The sequence below is a fragment of the Ranitomeya imitator genome, chromosome 5 (assembly GCF_032444005.1).
Source record: "Ranitomeya imitator isolate aRanImi1 chromosome 5, aRanImi1.pri, whole genome shotgun sequence".
Classification (NCBI taxonomy): domain Eukaryota; kingdom Metazoa; phylum Chordata; class Amphibia; order Anura; family Dendrobatidae; genus Ranitomeya; species Ranitomeya imitator.
Window position 1 is genome coordinate 280,699,459 of NC_091286.1, and position 18,954 is coordinate 280,718,412.

The 18,954-nt window shown below is 42.3% G+C and overlaps 1 protein-coding gene across 4 annotated transcripts in view; it reads right to left on the reverse strand.

Moving 5' to 3' along the window:
• FAM184A (family with sequence similarity 184 member A) overlaps positions 1-18,954 on the reverse strand; it is a 348,725-nt gene that overhangs the window by 40,842 nt on the left and 288,929 nt on the right. For all 4 annotated transcript variants that reach the window (XM_069726215.1, XM_069726217.1, XM_069726216.1 and 1 more), the window contains one exon: positions 1,054-1,266. In XM_069726215.1, the coding sequence (XP_069582316.1) occupies positions 1,054-1,266 (213 nt within the window). The remainder of the gene's footprint in view (positions 1-1,053; positions 1,267-18,954) is intronic.

Below are 18,954 nucleotides of genomic sequence, written 5' to 3' on the forward strand. Positions count from 1 at the left end.
GATATTGAAACTGTTTGCTTTTTCCTGACACATTGTACTTTATGTTAATGGTAAATTTATGCCAATATTTTCTGTTTTTATTTATAAAAAAATATCTGAAATTTTTCTAAAAATTTACAATGTTCAAACTTTGAATGATTATCCCTTTAATCCAGACAGTCTCACTATATAAAAATAACACTTCCCTTATGTCTGCTTTACATCAGCACCATTTTTTAAAATTACCCTTCAGGTGCTTTTCAGTAGTTAATACAAAGTTGCATGGCTGGAAGGAAAAATATTATTTTTACAACCTAATTGATGCTAACTGCTGAACAAGTCACTATAGACGAGAGACTCTAAGGCCGCTATTTAGCCATGAATTACCATGGCAAACATCAGGACCACGTGATCAAGATCTCGTGGTGCTATGGTTAAAGAGGGAAACCCCCACTTTGTTAACCATTTAGTTGCCGTAATCACTTTTGAAAACAGCATCTAAGGGGTTAAAAAGCCATGGTTGGTACCAAAACCAATCAAGGCTGATGCAGCAAGGTGTTAGCTATAGTGTGCAGTCCACAGCTGCTGCATTTTCATCAGTTGGCGGATGCCATTGTCTGATATGTGAGGTCAGTAAAAAGACGTATTGGTGGTCACTAGGGGGTTTTAAGCAAGACTGAAAATTATTCATAAAAGTGAATTATCTTTTAAAATAACAGATTTTGGCAGAGACCTCCTGACGCACGCATAGAAGCCGGCACTTATAAGTCAAGTCTCATATGTCCAAATCCCCAGCTGCAAATAGGAATTTAAGCTGAGTAATTCTAGTTTTCGCAAACACTTTATTATAGAGTTGTACACTATGTTGTAAAATCCTAGTTATGTATAATAATATAGAATTATGGGAACCACTAGACTAAAGGTAGACCTCCTGTCGGAATAATACTAAACGCAGAGAACAAAAAATATCAAAAATCCCGATGGGTGTGCAATGGAAGTGGCACTGAAGGACCAGGCTAAATAACAAAGTAATATATTTAAAAAAAGTAGAAAATATTAGAAAGTGGCGCTTACTTTCTGTTCTCGATCCTTTGCCTCCTCCATACTTTGGAACGCTATAATGTGCGCTTCCTGCAGTGACTTCTGCCTCTGCTGATGCTCCTCCTCCAACTCTTGGAGCTCTCGGGTCAGACGCTGTCGCTCTTGACCGAACTGTGACTGCAGCTGCTGCAAGGCGTTCTGGGACTGGCACAGCTGCATCTCAAGGTTCTGTTTCAGCAACGAGATCTAACGTAGCAAAAAGATATTCAGACAAAAAAAGGCACAAAACAGAATGATGGAATAAGTGGAGGAAAATATGCTGCGATCGCAGCTGTACATTTCCATATAAATGAGCGTCACTTTCTCTTTCCAGTGCTCATCTTTTGTCAGCAACCAGAGGATTAGCTATATTAAAACCCACAGGAAGACTTTCATTGCTGCTATTTTTACAGAAGTGAGAACTATATAAGTCATGGCTATTAAAATCAGCCTTTTACTGGTGATGAAGCCCTTGGCTTGTTTTAAGTGCTGGAGTTTAAAGCCCAATTCATCTAATTAATAACAGTAATGTTAGCAATCTACGGCAAATATAAAAAATCCCACTTCATGTCTTGTCATACATTTACAAAACAAATCTAGGAGCCCTTACCAAATCCTCAGCCACTCTGAGAACAAAGGGACTATAATTTCTCTTGGTTTCCACTGGTTCTCACTGGTCTATCTAAAGATGCCCAAAACACGTTCAAAAGCTAGCGGGACAGCTACCGTATCTCTCTCGATAGCCCCATACACATGAGCAGGCAGCTCAACCGAGCATTCATGTGTTCTGTATGGGGAGAGTAGAGCAAGTCACCATCAGACACCTCTGGCAGATGCTAATCACGCTAAAGAACAAAAAGCATCGGGTGTAGGAAATCAAGCTCCCTCATCCTCGTCTCCTCCAATATATTCAATTTGGGGGATAAGGAGTGCATACACATTGAATGCTCATCCGCTCTACTTGAAATTGTCCAGATCGGCCACTTTATACACGAGAGGTTACACTTTAAATGGGATTTCTCGTTATAGGTTGCTGGCCTACAATGGCCTTCACTGGGTTAAAAGAATAAAATAAGCTGTTATTCACTCTTCCTGGGTCCAGCATTGCCTCTTTCTGCCATTGCTATACAGGCTCCAGCAGTGATGTAATGACTAAACAGCACATTACGAGTCACTGAAATCATTGGCTGCAACGATCATGTGTGCTGTTGTCATGATGTCATCGCTGTAGCCAGTAAATAGAGACCGGAACAGCAGCGGAGAGGCAGTGCTGGACCTGGGGAGGGTAAGTAATATCTGATTTTATTACTATGTATGTTAACCCAAGGCAGACCATTAGAGGCCAGTAACCCTTTATTGGAAAATCATCTAAAATTTGCTAAAAAGAAATTAGTCTATTACCTCTCATAGGTAAGACACTGTAGACCCACAGCAGCTCAAGTTCCAGTAAATGGCCACTGCACAACTTTACAAATACCAAACTTCAACTTTTCCAACTTTTATTCTACCTTTACTCTTCCAGAACAGTATGCCATTAAAGCGTAACCATCATTTTCATTTTTAATTGATAAATCAATAGTACACTTTAAAATAATCAACTCTGTAGAATATCTGATCAGTCATTCTCAAAATTGTCAATTGTCGGGTAAAATCTGTATTCAGAAAAAAGACAAATTTTTACATTACTGAGATAAGAGATGGCAGTTGCCGTTGATGACATTCTATGGGGAGGAAGGAGCTGGATGCGGAGGTAGGGAATATTTCCCCGGTTCACTGTACTGATATCTAATCTTTCATTTGCCCAAAAAAGATGTACAGGGGATCAGACCTCCCGAATGTAATGTACAAGGGGCCTAAGCCAACATGACATAGCTAAAACACTGAAAGCCTGGTTTACTGGACCAGTCTGAACTAAATCCAAAATAAGTCGAATGCATTTGTCTAGTAATAAGCTGTATAATAGTCTTTATAAAAATCACTGCCCCATGAATATTAGCAAAATTATCAACAAAGAATCTTTTATACTCTCTAATTAAAAGACACCAAAAGTAAGATGCTGATAAACGTATTAAGAGATTGCTGACATCATTTAAACATGAGTCTAATGTTTCTAGAGACTATAGAACATGTTTCTTTCTTTCAGTTAGTAATCCCATTAAGGAACAACATTGTCAGCTTTTCCTCATTCTGAAAAGGCTGATAACAAAGAGCAATAGAATATATACAGTAAATGCCCCCGGCCATACACTTTAACTGAATGTTCAGCCGATTGTTCAGCCAGCAGCTATTTCCCGACTCTCCCATACGCAGGTGTGCTCAGCTGGTTGAGAAATCTTGGCTTTCAATATGATATAGCCACTGTCAGACATTTCTGGCAGCAGCTTACCTCTTAGGCTAGGTTCCCATTGCGTTAGGGCAATCCGTTAAGCGCATAGCGCTAGCGGATTGCGCTAACGCAATGTTTATTTAGGGGCCGCGTTCGCCGTCCCCGCTAGCGCAGATCCCCGAACGGACCTCGGACGCCCCTCGGACGCCGAGGTGCTTCGCAAAAGAACGGCACATCGCCAGCGTGTGCCGAAAATGGCACGCGCTAGCGATGCGCTACAAAAACAAATAACATTTCTGTCAATGGGCGCGCTAACAGACCCGTTGCACGGTGTTAATTTCGCTGTGCAACGCTGTCCGTTAGCGTTGTCCCATTAACGCAATGGGAACCTAGCCTTAGAGAACAAAAGGATCAGCAGTCGAAAATCGGACATGCAGGATCCTAGCCCCAGACATCATCCAACAGGGGACACTCAGCACTCCCCCATACATTAGACCGTTGGCCGGACTCATTAATATCGGCAGGAGCGGTCCTTTACTGGATTTAACAAGCACTGATTAGCAGCATAAGGATCTTTGTTCGCTTCCATTTTTATGCAGCAATATTCATGAGACATGTATATGAATAATTGTTCAGGCATTCATTAGTTCCCCTACCCGCATACATTGTACAATAATGTATGCATAAAAGATTAATTACCAACAACCAGCAGGCTTTTTAGAGAATTAGGCGCATGTCACCACTACCGTGCACCTCCATCAAGAATCTATCCCAGTCCAACTGGAGAAATATTGATGCCAAAATGTACACCACAAAAGTGTTGTATATTTGGTGTTTTTAGATGGCAGGTTTTGCCACGCCACATCCTGCTCAACAGTCAAATTGCAAGGTGTTTTATACCAGAAACCAGGCAAAAGCACCTTAATGAACCAGGCCCTGTAGCTAACAATTATCCACAGACACTTAAACCCTTTTCCCCTAAAGTAGAATTTCATGTTTTCACTGTCTGGTAGAAATCTATTGCAATAGGAGCTGCAGAAAGAACTGACTGCTATGAAGGAGCATTTCTGAGATGGCTATTTATCAATGCCAGGCCTCCACGGACTGCCAACATTACAGAACAAATGTGTCACAAAGATGAAATCCCGTGAAAAGCAAGTGTTTTCCCTAGACGGCATGTTTTGTTTTTCATTAGCCAAATAGTTGGAAGTCTCTACATAACAAACATGGCAACTCATGAAAAAAGATCCACCTAATAGAATTTAATTGGTCGTCTGAACATCTTTTTGGTGATACAATTATGAAATCTCTCCTGTCAATTTTGTCAGCTTTGCTTGCTCTTTATTGGATTAGACGCCATGAGAGGACATACAGTATTTGCTGACTCCGACCAATGCTTTGGATGATAAGGACACAATGACCTTAGGCTTCTCCAGTTGTTTGTCTTCTCAACAGACTCATTACATCAGAATATTTTCCCAATGCACCAGTCGATGTCATCCCTCGATGTATGGCTTCCTTCCCAGAATATTACATAATGCAATTATTACATATTGTTTGTATTTACAAAGCGAAACATGCATTTACTAAAGCGAACCATACTATATCTCATGCTTGAAAGGTATTAGCCTTGGGCCTGAAGGCAAAACAGTGATCTTACAGGATTTTCACTTCTATCATTAAAGCCATGTAAGATTTATGTGCGGTTTATCGATTATGTTGTAGCAGAATTCGATTCATGCTTGCCCTGCACATAGCCAGCCACCCAGCCTTCTGTAACATCAGAAAGCAAATGCTGAGCGTACACTGCCAAAGCAAACTAATGGGACTGTGAGGTCTGATGTGTGCTGCTGTGCAATCAATGCGTTCCTCTGCTGCTGATCTACTGCTGACATTGATTTCCAATGGGTACACAATACAGACAGTAAACCTGAATGGCAGCAAGCAATCTGCAAATGATAATGCTAGCATGCGTCCGCGTCCACGCTGTATACCAATGCTGACTTACATTACTGATGGATTTATGCAAAGCTTCACCCAGAGAGTGCCGCTATGAAAAGAAGATCACACAAGTAAAGGAAAGCACTAAGGAAAAGAAAGCAGGACACATAGGGAACAGAGAGAACAGTAGTTATGCACAGAACACACGAGTGGGACATATGTACATAACAAACGTGTCATTGGTGAGGATTACAGGCAGTGATGTAAACTAAAGCGGATAGTCTGACATAAAAGGCTGAACATGAACCTTTTATGTCTTGTTATATACATGTTACATAACAGAATATACACATAACATAACACTGTATGTGAAAGATTTATGGTAGTAATTACGGCAACTGAAAAGGAGTCTAACATTCACAACAATTAAAATGAAATCGGTATTTATAAAGTATGTATGGGACTTGGCCCTTAATAGAATTATTCCTCTAGTATAGATCATAGATTTCAGTGGTTTAGTTGCCACTTGCCAGAAAAAAAAATTGATATGCAAATAAGGGGGCTTTGGAAGATTTACTTGCATGAGATTGTTTTGCTGGCAAGTTCATGAATGTCTGCAGGCCACATTAAAATGAATGGGACCAGTCACAAATATTTCTGTGCAGAGTGTGACTATGTCCAAAAGGTATGTTCACACACAACAGATTTGTTGCAGAAAGGTTCATAAATTGGCTTGGCAGATACAGTACACATGCATATGCTGGTTTCCATCCACCATTCAGATTTATCGAAAAGATTTTAAATTAAGTTTGTCTCTCCATAGCACTATTTATACAAGTACGTAGGGGAATTAGCCATTAAAAAGGGTCTATCACTTAATCAAAAAATTGAGTAATCACCTTAAATCTCTGAGCTTTCCTGATTCTGCCACTCTATTCCAATTTGCACGGCATCACTATATTGCAGAGATATTCACATTTACGGTATTTTTTTTGGAGTACAATATGTCCAATCTATTGTTGTAGAGCAACTGGGTGAGTCTTTACAGTCTTCTCTGAGCTTGTACGCTTTTACCCTTACCAGACGCTGTGAATCACAGCTCAGCATCTGGTCTTGCAGTCTCCACGATGTCGAGCAGCATCTGGGAGGGAGGGTTTGAAAACACATACCCATAGAAAAAAAACTGTAGAATTATCCAATTGCACTACTAACAGAGATTTCACATACTGCAAACCAAAAGCAATAAATGTGAATATCTCTGCAATGGAGCGATATAGCGCAAAATGGAAAAATGTGTCAGAATCAGAGGAGTTTTGGGATTTTTACAAGACATTGACGGTAACTCAATTTATTTGTGCAAGAGACAGGTCATTTTTAATATCATACCCATAGAAACGAATTTAGTAATTTAGTTGCCAGGAAAAAAAACCAATTTGTTCGCACTTCACCACCTGTGCACTCGACCTCATCCCATCCCACCTCCTCCCCAACCTCACCACCACACTTTTCCCATCCCTAACCCACCTCTTCAACCTATCACTAACTTCTGGCACCTTCCCTTCCGCTTTCAAACATGCCACAATCACGCCTATCCTTAAAAAGCCAACCCTCGACCCAACCACTATGTCGAGCTATCGCCCCAATAACGCTGCTCCCATTCGCCTCCAATCTCCTGGAGCAGCACGTCCACGCTAAACTTTCCTCCCACCTCTCATCTAACTTGCTCTTTGACAATCTACAATCTGGTTTCAGCCCCCATCACTCAACTGAGACAGCCCCGACCAAAATCACTAATGACCTACTTCCAGCCAAAGCTAACGGACAATACTCTGTACTCCTCCTTCTAGACCTGACCTCTGCTTTTGACACATTTGACCACTGCCTCCTACTACAAATCCTCTCCTCCTTTGGCATCAAAGACCTCTCCCTATCCTGGATCTCCTCGTACCTTTCCAACCACATTCAGCGTCTCCCACTCCCACACTACCTCCTCATCCCACCCTCTCTCTATTGGAGTCCTCCAAGGATCTGTTCTACAGTAGGACCCCTACTCTTCTCAATCTATACACTTGGCCTGGGACAACTCATAAAGTCTCATGGTTTCAAGTACCACCTTTATGCTGATGACACTCAGATCTACCTTTCTGGCCCAGATGTCACTGCTCTGCTGTCCAGAATCCCGGAGTGTCTATCAGCCATATCTTCCTTCTCCTCTCACTTCCTCAAACTCAATGTGGACAAATCTGAACTCCTCATCTTTCCTCCATCCCATAGATCCTCCTTACCTGACCTATCTATCACAATTAACCACATCACGCTTCCCTCGTACCAGAAGTTCGCTGCCTCAGAGTAACCTTTGACTCTGCCCTGTCCTTCAAACCGCACATCCAAGCTCTCTCCACCTCCTGTCGCCTCCAGCTCAAAAATATCTCCAGAATCCGTCCTTTCCTCAACTGTCAATCTACTAAAATGCTTGTGCATGCCCTCATCATCTCCCGCCTTGACTACTTGACATCCTTTTCTGTGGCCTCCCTGGTAACACCCTTGCACCTCTCCAGTCCATCCTTAACTCTGCTGCCTGACTAACTTATCTCTCTCCTCGCTACTCCTCTGCTTCCCCCCTCTGCAAATCTCTCCACCGGCTCCCATTCGCTCAGCGTATCCAGTTCAAATTACTAATACTGACCTACAAAGCTATCCATAACCTGTTTCCTTCATATATCTCTGAACTAATCTCCCGATATCTTCCCTCACATAATCTCTGGTCCTCCCAAGACCTCCTTCTCTCCTCCACACTTATTTGCTGCTCATCCAATCGCCTCCAAGACTTCTCCCAAATATCCCCCATCCTCTGGGGGACTATCAACCACATTCGGATCTTTCAGACGGAACCTGAAAACCCACCTTTTCAGGAAAGCCTACAGCCTGCACTGACCACGCTGCCTCCTCATCACTACCGGAGATACTGCCTCACCAACACCGAAGCTCCTGCAACCCTCAACCTATTGTCTCCTTCCCCATAATCCTGTAGAATGTAAGCCCGCAAGGGCATGGTCCTCGCCCCTCTGTATCAGTCTGTCATTGTTAGTTTGTTTACTGTGATATCTGAAATTTGTATGTAACCCCTTCTCATGTACAGCACCATGGATTCAATGGTGCTATATAAATAAATAAATAATATGCAAAAGAGGTAGCTTTAGTGAACCTTGGGTGTGGCCAATGGGACAGGGCACCATTACACTCCTTCAGTTTGTATTCTGTATTGGAAGAAAACGCATTCGCAAGATGATTTCACTGCACTCAAACAAGCAACACTGGCATTCAAATCAGCTCTCACCTCTGCTAAACAGGCCTACTTCACAACCCTCATATCTTCCTTATCCCACAACCCCAAACAGTTGTTCAACACTTTTAACTCCCTCCTCCGCCCACCACTGCCCCCTCCGAGTTCCCTAATCGTTGCCGAGGACTTTGCCACGCACTTCAAAAATAACATCTCTGAAGGGGAGCTTGCTCATCTTCTCTCTAAATCACACACATTCGCCAGAAGACTCGCTACACTCATCAGGAGGGCGTTAAACTAGAAGAAGAGGGGACGGGAAGAAAAACATTAGACTTGAACAAAGAAGACCCAGGAACACATACTCAGATGGGAGGTAAGAACATTTCTAAAACAATCCACAGCGAGGAGATTGGAACAAAACAAAATCCTCTAAACTGCATGCTCGCAAATGCCAGAAGCCTGACAAACAAGATGGAAGAACTAGAAGCAGAAATATCTACAGGTAACTTTGACATAGTGGGAATAACTGAGACATGGTTAGATGAAAGCTATGACTGGGCAGTTAACTTACAGGGTTACAGTCTATTTAGAAAGGATCGTAAAAATCGGAGAGGAGGAGGGGTTTGTCTCTATGTAAAGTCTTGTCTAAAGTCCACTTTAAGGGAGGATATTAGCGAAGGAAATGAGGATGTCGAGTCCATATGGGTCGAAATTCATGGAGGGAAAAATGGTAACAAAATTCTCATTGGGGTCTGTTACAAAACCCCAAATATAACAGAAACCATGGAAAGTCTACTTCTAAAGCAGATAGATGAAGCTGCAACCCATAATGAGGTCCTGGTTATGGGGGACTTTAACTACCCGGATATTAACTGGGAAACAGAAACCTGTGAAACCCATAAAGGCAACAGGTTTCTGCTAATAACCAAGAAAAATTATCTTTCACAATTGGTGCAGAATCCAACCAGAGGAGCAGCACTTTTAGACCTAATACTATCTAATAGACCTGACAGAATAACAAATCTGCAGGTCGTTGGGCATCTAGGAAATAGCGACCACAATATTGTGCAGTTTCACCTGTCTTTCACTAGGGGGACTTGTCAGGGAGTCACAAAAACACTGAACTTTAAGAAGGCAAAGTTTGACCAGCTTAGAGATGCCCTTAATCTGGTAGACTGGGACAATATCCTCAGAAATAAGAATACAGATAATAAATGGGAAATGTTTAAGAGCATCCTAAATAGGCAGTGTAAGCGGTTTATACCTTGTGGGAATAAAAGGACTAGAAATAGGAAAAACCCAATGTGGCTAAACAAAGAAGTAAGACAGGCAATTAACAGTAAAAAGAAAGCATTTGCACTACTAAAGCAGGATGGCACCATTGAAGCTCTAAAAAACTATAGGGAGAAAAATACTTTATCTAAAAAACTAATTAAAGCTGCCAAAAAGGAAACAGAGAAGCACATTGCTAAGGAGAGTAAAACTAATCCCAAACTGTTCTTCAACTATATCAATAGTAAAAGAATAAAAACTGAAAATGTAGGCCCCTTAAAAAATAGTGAGGAAAGAATGGTTGTAGATGACGAGGAAAAAGCTAACATATTAAACACCTTCTTCTCCACGGTATTCACGGTGGAAAATGAAATGCTAGGTGAAATCCCAAGAAACAATGAAAACCCTATATTAAGGGTCACCAATCTAACCCAAGAAGAGGTGCGAAACCGGCTAAATAAGATTAAAATAGATAAATCTCCGGGTCCGGATGGCATACACCCACGAGTACTAAGAGAACTAAGTAATGTAATAGATAAACCATTATTTCTTATTTTTAGGGACTCTATAGCGACAGGGTCTGTTCCGCAGGACTGGCGCATAGCAAATGTGGTGCCAATATTCAAAAAGGGCTCTAAAAGTGAACCTGGAAATTATAGGCCAGTAAGTCTAACCTCTATTGTTGGTAAAATATTTGAAGGGTTTCTGAGGGATGTTATTCTGGATTATCTCAATGAGAATAACTGTTTAACTCCATATCAGCATGGGTTCATGAGGAATCGCTCCTGTCAAACCAATCTAATCAGTTTTTATGAAGAGGTAAGCTATAGGCTGGACCACGGTGAGTCATTGGACGTGGTATATCTCGATTTTTCCAAAGCGTTTGATACCGTGCCGCACAAGAGGTTGGTACACAAAATGAGAATGCTTGGTCTGGGGGAAAATGTGTGTAAATGGGTTAGTAACTGGCTTAGTGATAGAAAGCAGAGGGTGGTTATAAATGGTATAGTCTCTAACTGGGTCGCTGTGACCAGTGGGGTACCGCAGGGGTCACTATTGGGACCTGTTCTCTTCAACATATTCATTAATGATCTGGTAGAAGGTTTACACAGTAAAATATCGATATTTGCAGATGATACAAAACTATGTAAAGCAGTTAATACAAGAGAAGATAGTATTCTGCTACAGATGGATCTGGATAAGTTGGAAACTTGGGCTGAAAGGTGGCAGATGAGGTTTAACAATGATAAATGTAAGGTTATACACATGGGAAGAAGGAATCAATATCACCATTACACACTGAATGGGAAACCACTGGGTAAATCTGACAGGGAGAAGGACTTGGGGATCCTAGTTAATGATAAACTTACCTGGAGCAGCCAGTGCCAGGCAGCAGCTGCCAAGGCAAACAGGATCATGGGGTGCATTAAAAGAGGTCTGGATACACATGATGAGAGCATTATACTGCCTCTGTACAAATCCCTAGTTAGACCGCACATGGAGTACTGTGTCCAGTTTTGGGCACCGGTGCTCAGGAAGGATATAATGGAACTAGAGAGAGTACAAAGGAGGGCAACAAAATTAATAAAGGGGATGGGAGAACTACAATACCCAGATAGATTAGCGAAATTAGGATTATTTAGTCTAGAAAAAAGACGACTGAGGGGCGATCTAATAACCATGTATAAGTATATAAGGGGACAATACAAATATCTCGCTGAGGATCTGTTTATACCAAGGAAGGTGACGGGCACAAGGGGGCATTCTTTGCGTCTGGAGGAGAGAAGGTTTTTCCACCAACATAGAGGAGGATTCTTTACTGTTAGGGCAGTGAGAATCTGGAATTGCTTGCATGAGGAGGTGGTGATGGCGAACTCAGTCGAGGGGTTCAAGAGAGGCCTGGATGTCTTCCTGGAGCAGAACAATATTGTATCATACAATTATTAGGTTCTGTAGAAAGACGTAGATCTGGGGATTTATTATGATGGAATATAGGCTGAACTGGATGGACAAATGTCTTTTTTTGGCCTTACTAACTATGTTACTATGTTACCTCACCACTTGTGCACTTGACCCCATCCCACCTCCTCCCCAACCTCACCACCACACTAATCCCATCCCTAACCCATCTCTACAACCTATCACTGACTTCTGGTACTTCCCCTCTGCCTTCAAACATGCCACAATCACACTTATCCTCAAAAAGCCATCCCTTGACCTAAGCGATATGTCCAGCTATCGCTCCATATCTTTGCTCCCATTTGCTTCCAAACTCCTTGAGCAGCACGTCCATGCTAAAATTTCCTCTCACTTTGCATCTAACTCTCTCTTCGACAACCTACAATCTGGCTTCTATCCCCACCATTCCACTGAGACTGCCCTGACCAAAATTACTAATTACTTACTTACAGTCAAAGCTAACAGACAATTCTCTATACTCCTCCTCCTAGACCTGTCCTCTGCCTTCAACACAGTTGACCACTGCCTCCTGCTACAGATCCTCTCTTCCTTTGGGGTCAAAGACCTTGCCCTATCTTGGATCTCCTCATACCTTGCCAACCGCACATTTAGCGTTTCCTACTCCCATACTACCTCTTCATCTCACCCACTCTCTGTTGGAGTCCCCCAAGGCTCTGTCCTAGGACCCTTACTCTTCTCAATCTATACACTCGGCCTGGGACAACTCATAAGGTCCTATGGCTTCCAGTACCATCTATATGCGCATGACGCTCAGATCTACCTCTCTGGCCCAGATGTCACCTCTCTGCTCTCCAGAATCCCAGAGTGTCTATCAGCCATATCCTCCTTCTCCTCTTGCTTCCTCAAGCTCAATGTGGACAAATCTGAACTTATTATCTTTCCTCCATCACGCATATCTTCCCTACCTGATCTATCTATCAAAATAAATGAAATCACACTTTCCCCTGTCCCCAAAATCCGCTGCCTCGGAGTAACCCTTGACTCTGCCCTGTCCTTCAAACCGCACATCCAAGATCTCGCCACCTCCTGTCACCTCCAGCCCAAAAATATTTCCAGAATCCGTTCTTTCCTCAACCCACACTCTACCAAAATGCTCGTGCATGCCCTAATCATCTCCTGCCTCGACTACTGCAACATACTCTTCTGTGGCCTACCTTCTAACACTCTCGCACCCCTCCAGTCCATCCTTAACTCTGCTGCCAGACTAATTAATCTCTCACCACGCTACAGTCCTGCTTCCCCTCTTTGCAAATCCCTTCACTGGCTTCCAATTTCCCAGCGCATACAGTTTAAATTACTAATACTGACCTACAAAGCCATCCATAACCTTTCTCCTCTGTATATTTCCACACTAATCTCTCAATATCTTCCCTCACGTAATCTCAGGTCCTCCCAAGACCTCCTCCTCTCCTCCACCCTTATTCGTTCCTCACCCAATCGCCTCCAAGACTTCTCCCGAATATCACCCATCCTCTGGAATTCAGTGCCCCAACACGTCCGGTTATCCACTACTTTTGGATCCTTCAAAAGAAACCTGAAAACCCACCTCTTCAAAGAAGCTTACAGCCTGTAAAGACCACACGGCCACCTCAACACAATCTTGCCTTGCGCAGGCGTGTACTATGGAGGACAGAGAATGAACTTCAATCCAATATTGCAGCCAGCATGCAGCCAGCGGGTAAGGAAAGGGTGAATCAAACACCCGAAAACCCCGCCCCTATGGCTGAAGATTGTTCCCTCCAAATTCAGGTGAAAGAGTCCCTTTAAAACCATGTTCACATGTTTTTTGGGGGATTTCTTTTTCTGAGCATGTGATCACGCTTAAGAGGCTTCTGTGGTTTATATCATTATTCAGTAAACAACTTACTGTAAATAAGCGCTCCCATGAAGATATTTTTAAGAAATCTGTTTGGATGTGCATGTAATGTAGTGTGAGTGTATTATATACTCAGCTACTGCCACTTTCTCTGGGATACAGCATAGCTCTGATCCTCTTCTCAGAGACGTCACTCTTCAGTTTATTTGGCTCACTCTATTCTCTATGTGTGAGTTGGAAGTCTTTTTTTACAGTGACTTACATTGTAAAAGTTATGAGGTACTGGACTGCAAAGGTCCCATATACAGTGGGGAAAAAAGTATTTAGTCAGCCGCCATTTGTGCAAGTTCACCCACTTAAAAAGATGAGAGAGGCCTGTAATTGACATCATAGATAGACCACAACTATGAGAGTCAAAATTGAGAAAACAAATCCAGAAAATCACCTTATCTGATTTGGCAAGTTTTATTTTACAAATTATGGTGGAAAATAAGTATTTGGTCACCTAAAAATATGCAAGATTTCTGGCTCTCACAGACCTGTAACTTCTTCTTTAAGAGGCTCCAACAATAAAGGGAGCAATAATAAGAAAATGGAAGACATACAAGACCACTGATAATCTTCCTCGATCTGGGACTCTACCCAAAATCTCACCCCGTGGAATCAAAATGATCATAAGAACGGTGAGCAAAAATCCCAGAACTACACAGGGGGACCTAGTGAATGACCTGCATAGAGCTGGGACCACTGTAACAAAGGCTACCATCAGTAACACACTACGCTGCCAGGGACCCAGATTCTGCAGTGCCAGACGTATCCCCTGCCTAAGCCAGTACATGTCCGGGCCTGTCTGGTTTGCTACAGAGAATTTGGATAATGCAGAAGAGTATTGGGAGAATGTCATACGGTCTGACGAAATCAAAGTACAATTGTTTGGTAGAAACAAAACTCATCATGTTTGGAGGAGACAGAATGCTGAGTTGCATCCAAAGAACACCATACCTACTGTGAAGGTATGGGGTTGGCAACATCATGCTTTGGGGCTGTTTCTCTGCAAAGGGACCAGGACAAATGATAAGTGTACATGAAAGAATGAATGGAGCCATGCATTGTGAGATTTTGAGTGCAAACCTCCTTCCATCAGCACGGGTATTGAAGATGAAACGCGGATGGGTCTTTCAGGATGATAATGATCCCAAGCACACTGCCAGGGCAATGAAGGAGTGGCTTCGTAAAAAGCATATAAAGGTCCTGGAGTGGCTAAGTCTAAGTTCACATTTGCGTTGTGCGCCGCAGCGTCGTCGCCGCAACGCACAACGCAAACAAAAACGCAGCAGAACGCATGCACATGCGGCTCCATGCGGCGCCAATGTTAAAGATAGGGCCGCACGACGCATGCGTTTTTTAAAAGGTCGGCGCCGCACAAAAAATCCAACATGTTGCGTTTGCCGCGCCCAGACAGGTGCGCCCTAACGCCGCATGCGGCGTAAAACGCAACACAACGCATGCACATGTGGCCCCATGCGGCACCAATGTTAAAGATAGGGCCGCACGACGCATGCGTTTTGTTGCGGCGGCGACGCTGCGGCGCAAACCGCAAATGTGAACGTACCCTTAGCCAGTCTCTAGATCTCAATGACATAGAAAACCTTTGGAGGGAGTTGAAAGTCCGTGTTGACCAGCGACAGGCCCAAAACATCACTGCTCTAGAGGAGCTCTGCATGGAGGAACATACCACCAACAGTGTGTGCCAACCTTATTAAGACTTACAGAAAAGTTTTGACCTCTGTCATTGCCAACAAAGGATATATTACAAAATATTGAGATTAACTTTTGTTAATCACCAAATACTTATGTTCCATCATAATTTGAAAAATAAATATTACCAAATCAGACAAGGTGATTTTTTGGATATGTTTTCTCAATTTTGACTCTCATAGTTGTGGTCTACCTATGATGTCAATTAAAGGCCTCTCTCGTCTTTTTAAGTGGGAGAACGTGTACAATTGGTGGCTGACTAAATCCTTTTTAGTGGAGGATAGAGGAGCCTCTTAACGAAGTTAAAGGTCTGTGAGAGCCAGAAATCTTGCATGTTTTTAGGTGACCAAATACTTATTTTCCACCATAATTTGAAAAATAAAACTTGCCAAATCAGACAAGGTGTTTTTCTGGATTTGTTTTCTCAATTTTGACTCTCATAGGTGTGGTCTACCTATGATGTCAATTACAGGCCTCTCTTATCTTTTTAAGTGGGAGAACTCCTTGCCCAGGTTGAGAGTTTTGGTTCACGTTTGCTTTTCCTAATGGTTGTCAGAGTTTGCTTAATGGTGTTGTAGCCCCTGTGGCCTTTCAGAAAAGGTGTGTATATACTGACCATGTGACAGGTGGTCTTCCTTTCACAAAGCATGTGACTTATGAAGGTAATTGCTTGCACCATAAATATTTAGAGGTTTTATAGCTAAACGGGTGACTACATATGCACATGACAATTTTCAGCTATTTGATCCCATAATCTAATTTATGCCTATATTTTTCTCACTTCACGAACTCATACTGTTGAGTGCTGATGCATCAGACACAAATCGGATTACAAAAATATTTAAACACAGGTTAATATAATGTTACAAAATAGATTAAAAAAACCATGGGGGTGAATCCTTTCACAAGCCACTTTATTGTTCTTGCACATTTTTCTGTGTCCACTCCTGCTATAAATGTACGAACGCAACCAATGAAATGTATGTAAGCAACCAATCATCCTTCATAAAGTATATTTAAAATATTCAGACATCACATGTATATAGTTTAAAAGCAATATTTCTATAAAACTCCCTGCGCTTTCTCTGTATCCCCTGACAATGAGCTGAACGATGGAAATCCATCTGCTGTGAGCCCTGGCTATGAGATGTTATTGTCGGGTGAATTTACCACTAAGCATTCACTTTGCTGGAGGGAAAATAAAGCATTTTACGGCTCCTACTGAAATCAATAGACCATCCTTGTAATTCAAAATCCACTAAGTCCCCCAGAGTAAGAACTGCCGGAGTGGCAGCTGACTCTTATGAGTAACAGAGAGTAGTATGTCCGCAGCAGGCTTCTTATCTCTTACCTACATATAACCATTATGCCCATATGATGAAATGCAGACACTGGTATAAATGCACCCGCTTTTCAATGTTCCTTTTTCACAGTTTAGTCTTCATTTAATGTCAGCTTTTATCACAATCTAATTATATGTCCTGTCAGCTTTTTCATCTATTAATTCTCTACACCTTATTAATAAAATATGGTGAATTACTGCACATCTTGTTAAAGATTTCATGAATAGGTTAACTAGTAGAGATCTGTAGTCCTGAAGAATTATGGAAATGGAGAATATATTAAAGGGGTTGTTCTCATTCATGAAAAGCTAATCCTTGGGTGCAGGCTATAACAAACAAAAAAAATATGCTGCACTCACCTTCCCTGGGTCCACAGGCAAGTCTTACCCCGGCTCTGGCTTTGGCTGCAGCGCTAACATCATGTTGACAGCATTACAGCCAGTCAGTGAGCTTAATGGCTCTGAGTCGGGTGTTCCAATCCAGATGGAACACCCCACTCAAAGCCATCAAATTCACCGATTGGCTGCTGCACTGTCAACGTGACATCCGCACAGCAGCCAAAGCCAGACCCTGGACCATAAAGGCAGTGATTCATCAAGACTGGTACTGTTCATGCCAATCTTGATGAGGGGGTGATTCAGTGGCACCTGAATCATTAAGAGGCATAACGAATTGCAACTTTTCAAAGTGTTTTATGATAGATTTCTGACATTTCCCCATCTACACGTATAGCTGACCATCTCATCAATTGTTGAAGTCTTTAGTACCATCTACAGTGGCATGCAAAAATACCCCCCCCCATACACACACTCCTCAGCATTTTTCATGTCTTGCTTTCTCACAACCTGGAATTTCAGTTTTTTTGAGGGTTTGCATCAAGTTCATGTGAAGGCCATACCATAACTGTGAACATTTGTCTTTTTTTATTGTGAAGCAGAAATCAAAGGCATAATAGCTGAAAATTTCAGTGCGTCCAACTATTCACACCTCTGAAGTCAGTACTTTGTAGAGCAATTAAAGTGGCAAGTCACTTTGGATAAGTCTCTATGAGCTTTCCATAGATTTTTGTACATTCAACCATAAAACTGCTTCAGCTCCTTCAACTTCGATGGTTTCATCTGCCGAACAGCAATCTTACGGTCTGACCACAGATTCTCAATTGGGTTAAGGTTTGGGCTTTGACAAGGCCACTCCAAAACATTGAAATGTTTCCTCTTAAACCACTCTAATGTTGTTTTAGAAGAATGCTTTGTGTCAATGTCTTGTTGGAAGGTGAACCTCCGTCCCAGTCTCAAATCACTCATAGACTGAAACAAAATTTCACCATGCATCTTCACCTCAATTCGGACCATTTTCCCTGTCTCTGCTGCTGAAAAACATCTTCACAGCATGATGCTGTCACCACCATGTTTCACTGTGGGGATGGTTTTCTTGGGGTCAAGAGCTGTGTTCGTTTGGCACCAGACATAGCGTTTACCTTGGTGGCTAAAAAGTTAAATTTTGGTATCATCTGACCACAGCACCTTCCTCCAAACATTTGGGGAGCTGTTATGATCCGGTGACCTTGGAGCAGCATGAGAACTTTCACTGGAGAAGGTGGCCACTATACTGACCGCAATCATGAACTTAACACCGCAACTAGAAGTAGCCGTGGAGTGTACCTAACAAACCTAGACACCTCGTCACAGCCGGAGGACTAAATACCCCTAAAGATGGAAATAGGAATACTATCTTGCCTCAGAGCAGATCCCCAAAAGATAGACAGCCCCCCACAAATATTGGCGATGAGTCGGAGAGGAAAAAACATACACAGGCAGAAAAACAGGATTTAGCACAGGAGGCCACTCTAGCTAAATAGGACAGGATAGGACAGAGTTCTGTGCGGTCAGTATTAAAACCCTTCAAAAATATCCAAAGCAGAATATCCAAAAACTTCCTACATCTAACTAAAGATGTAGGAGCGTATATCTGCAACTCCAGCGAATCCTACAATCAGAGCAGGAATACAAACAAAAACAAGCACACAGCAGTGTGCCACAGACACAAAAAACCAAACACTTATCTTTGCTGAATTTAGCAGCTAGCAGGAGAAGCCAGAAAGTGATCCAACACTTCACAAGGAACATTGACAACTGGCAAGGGCTAATGAATCCTGCACAATTAAATATCCCAGTCA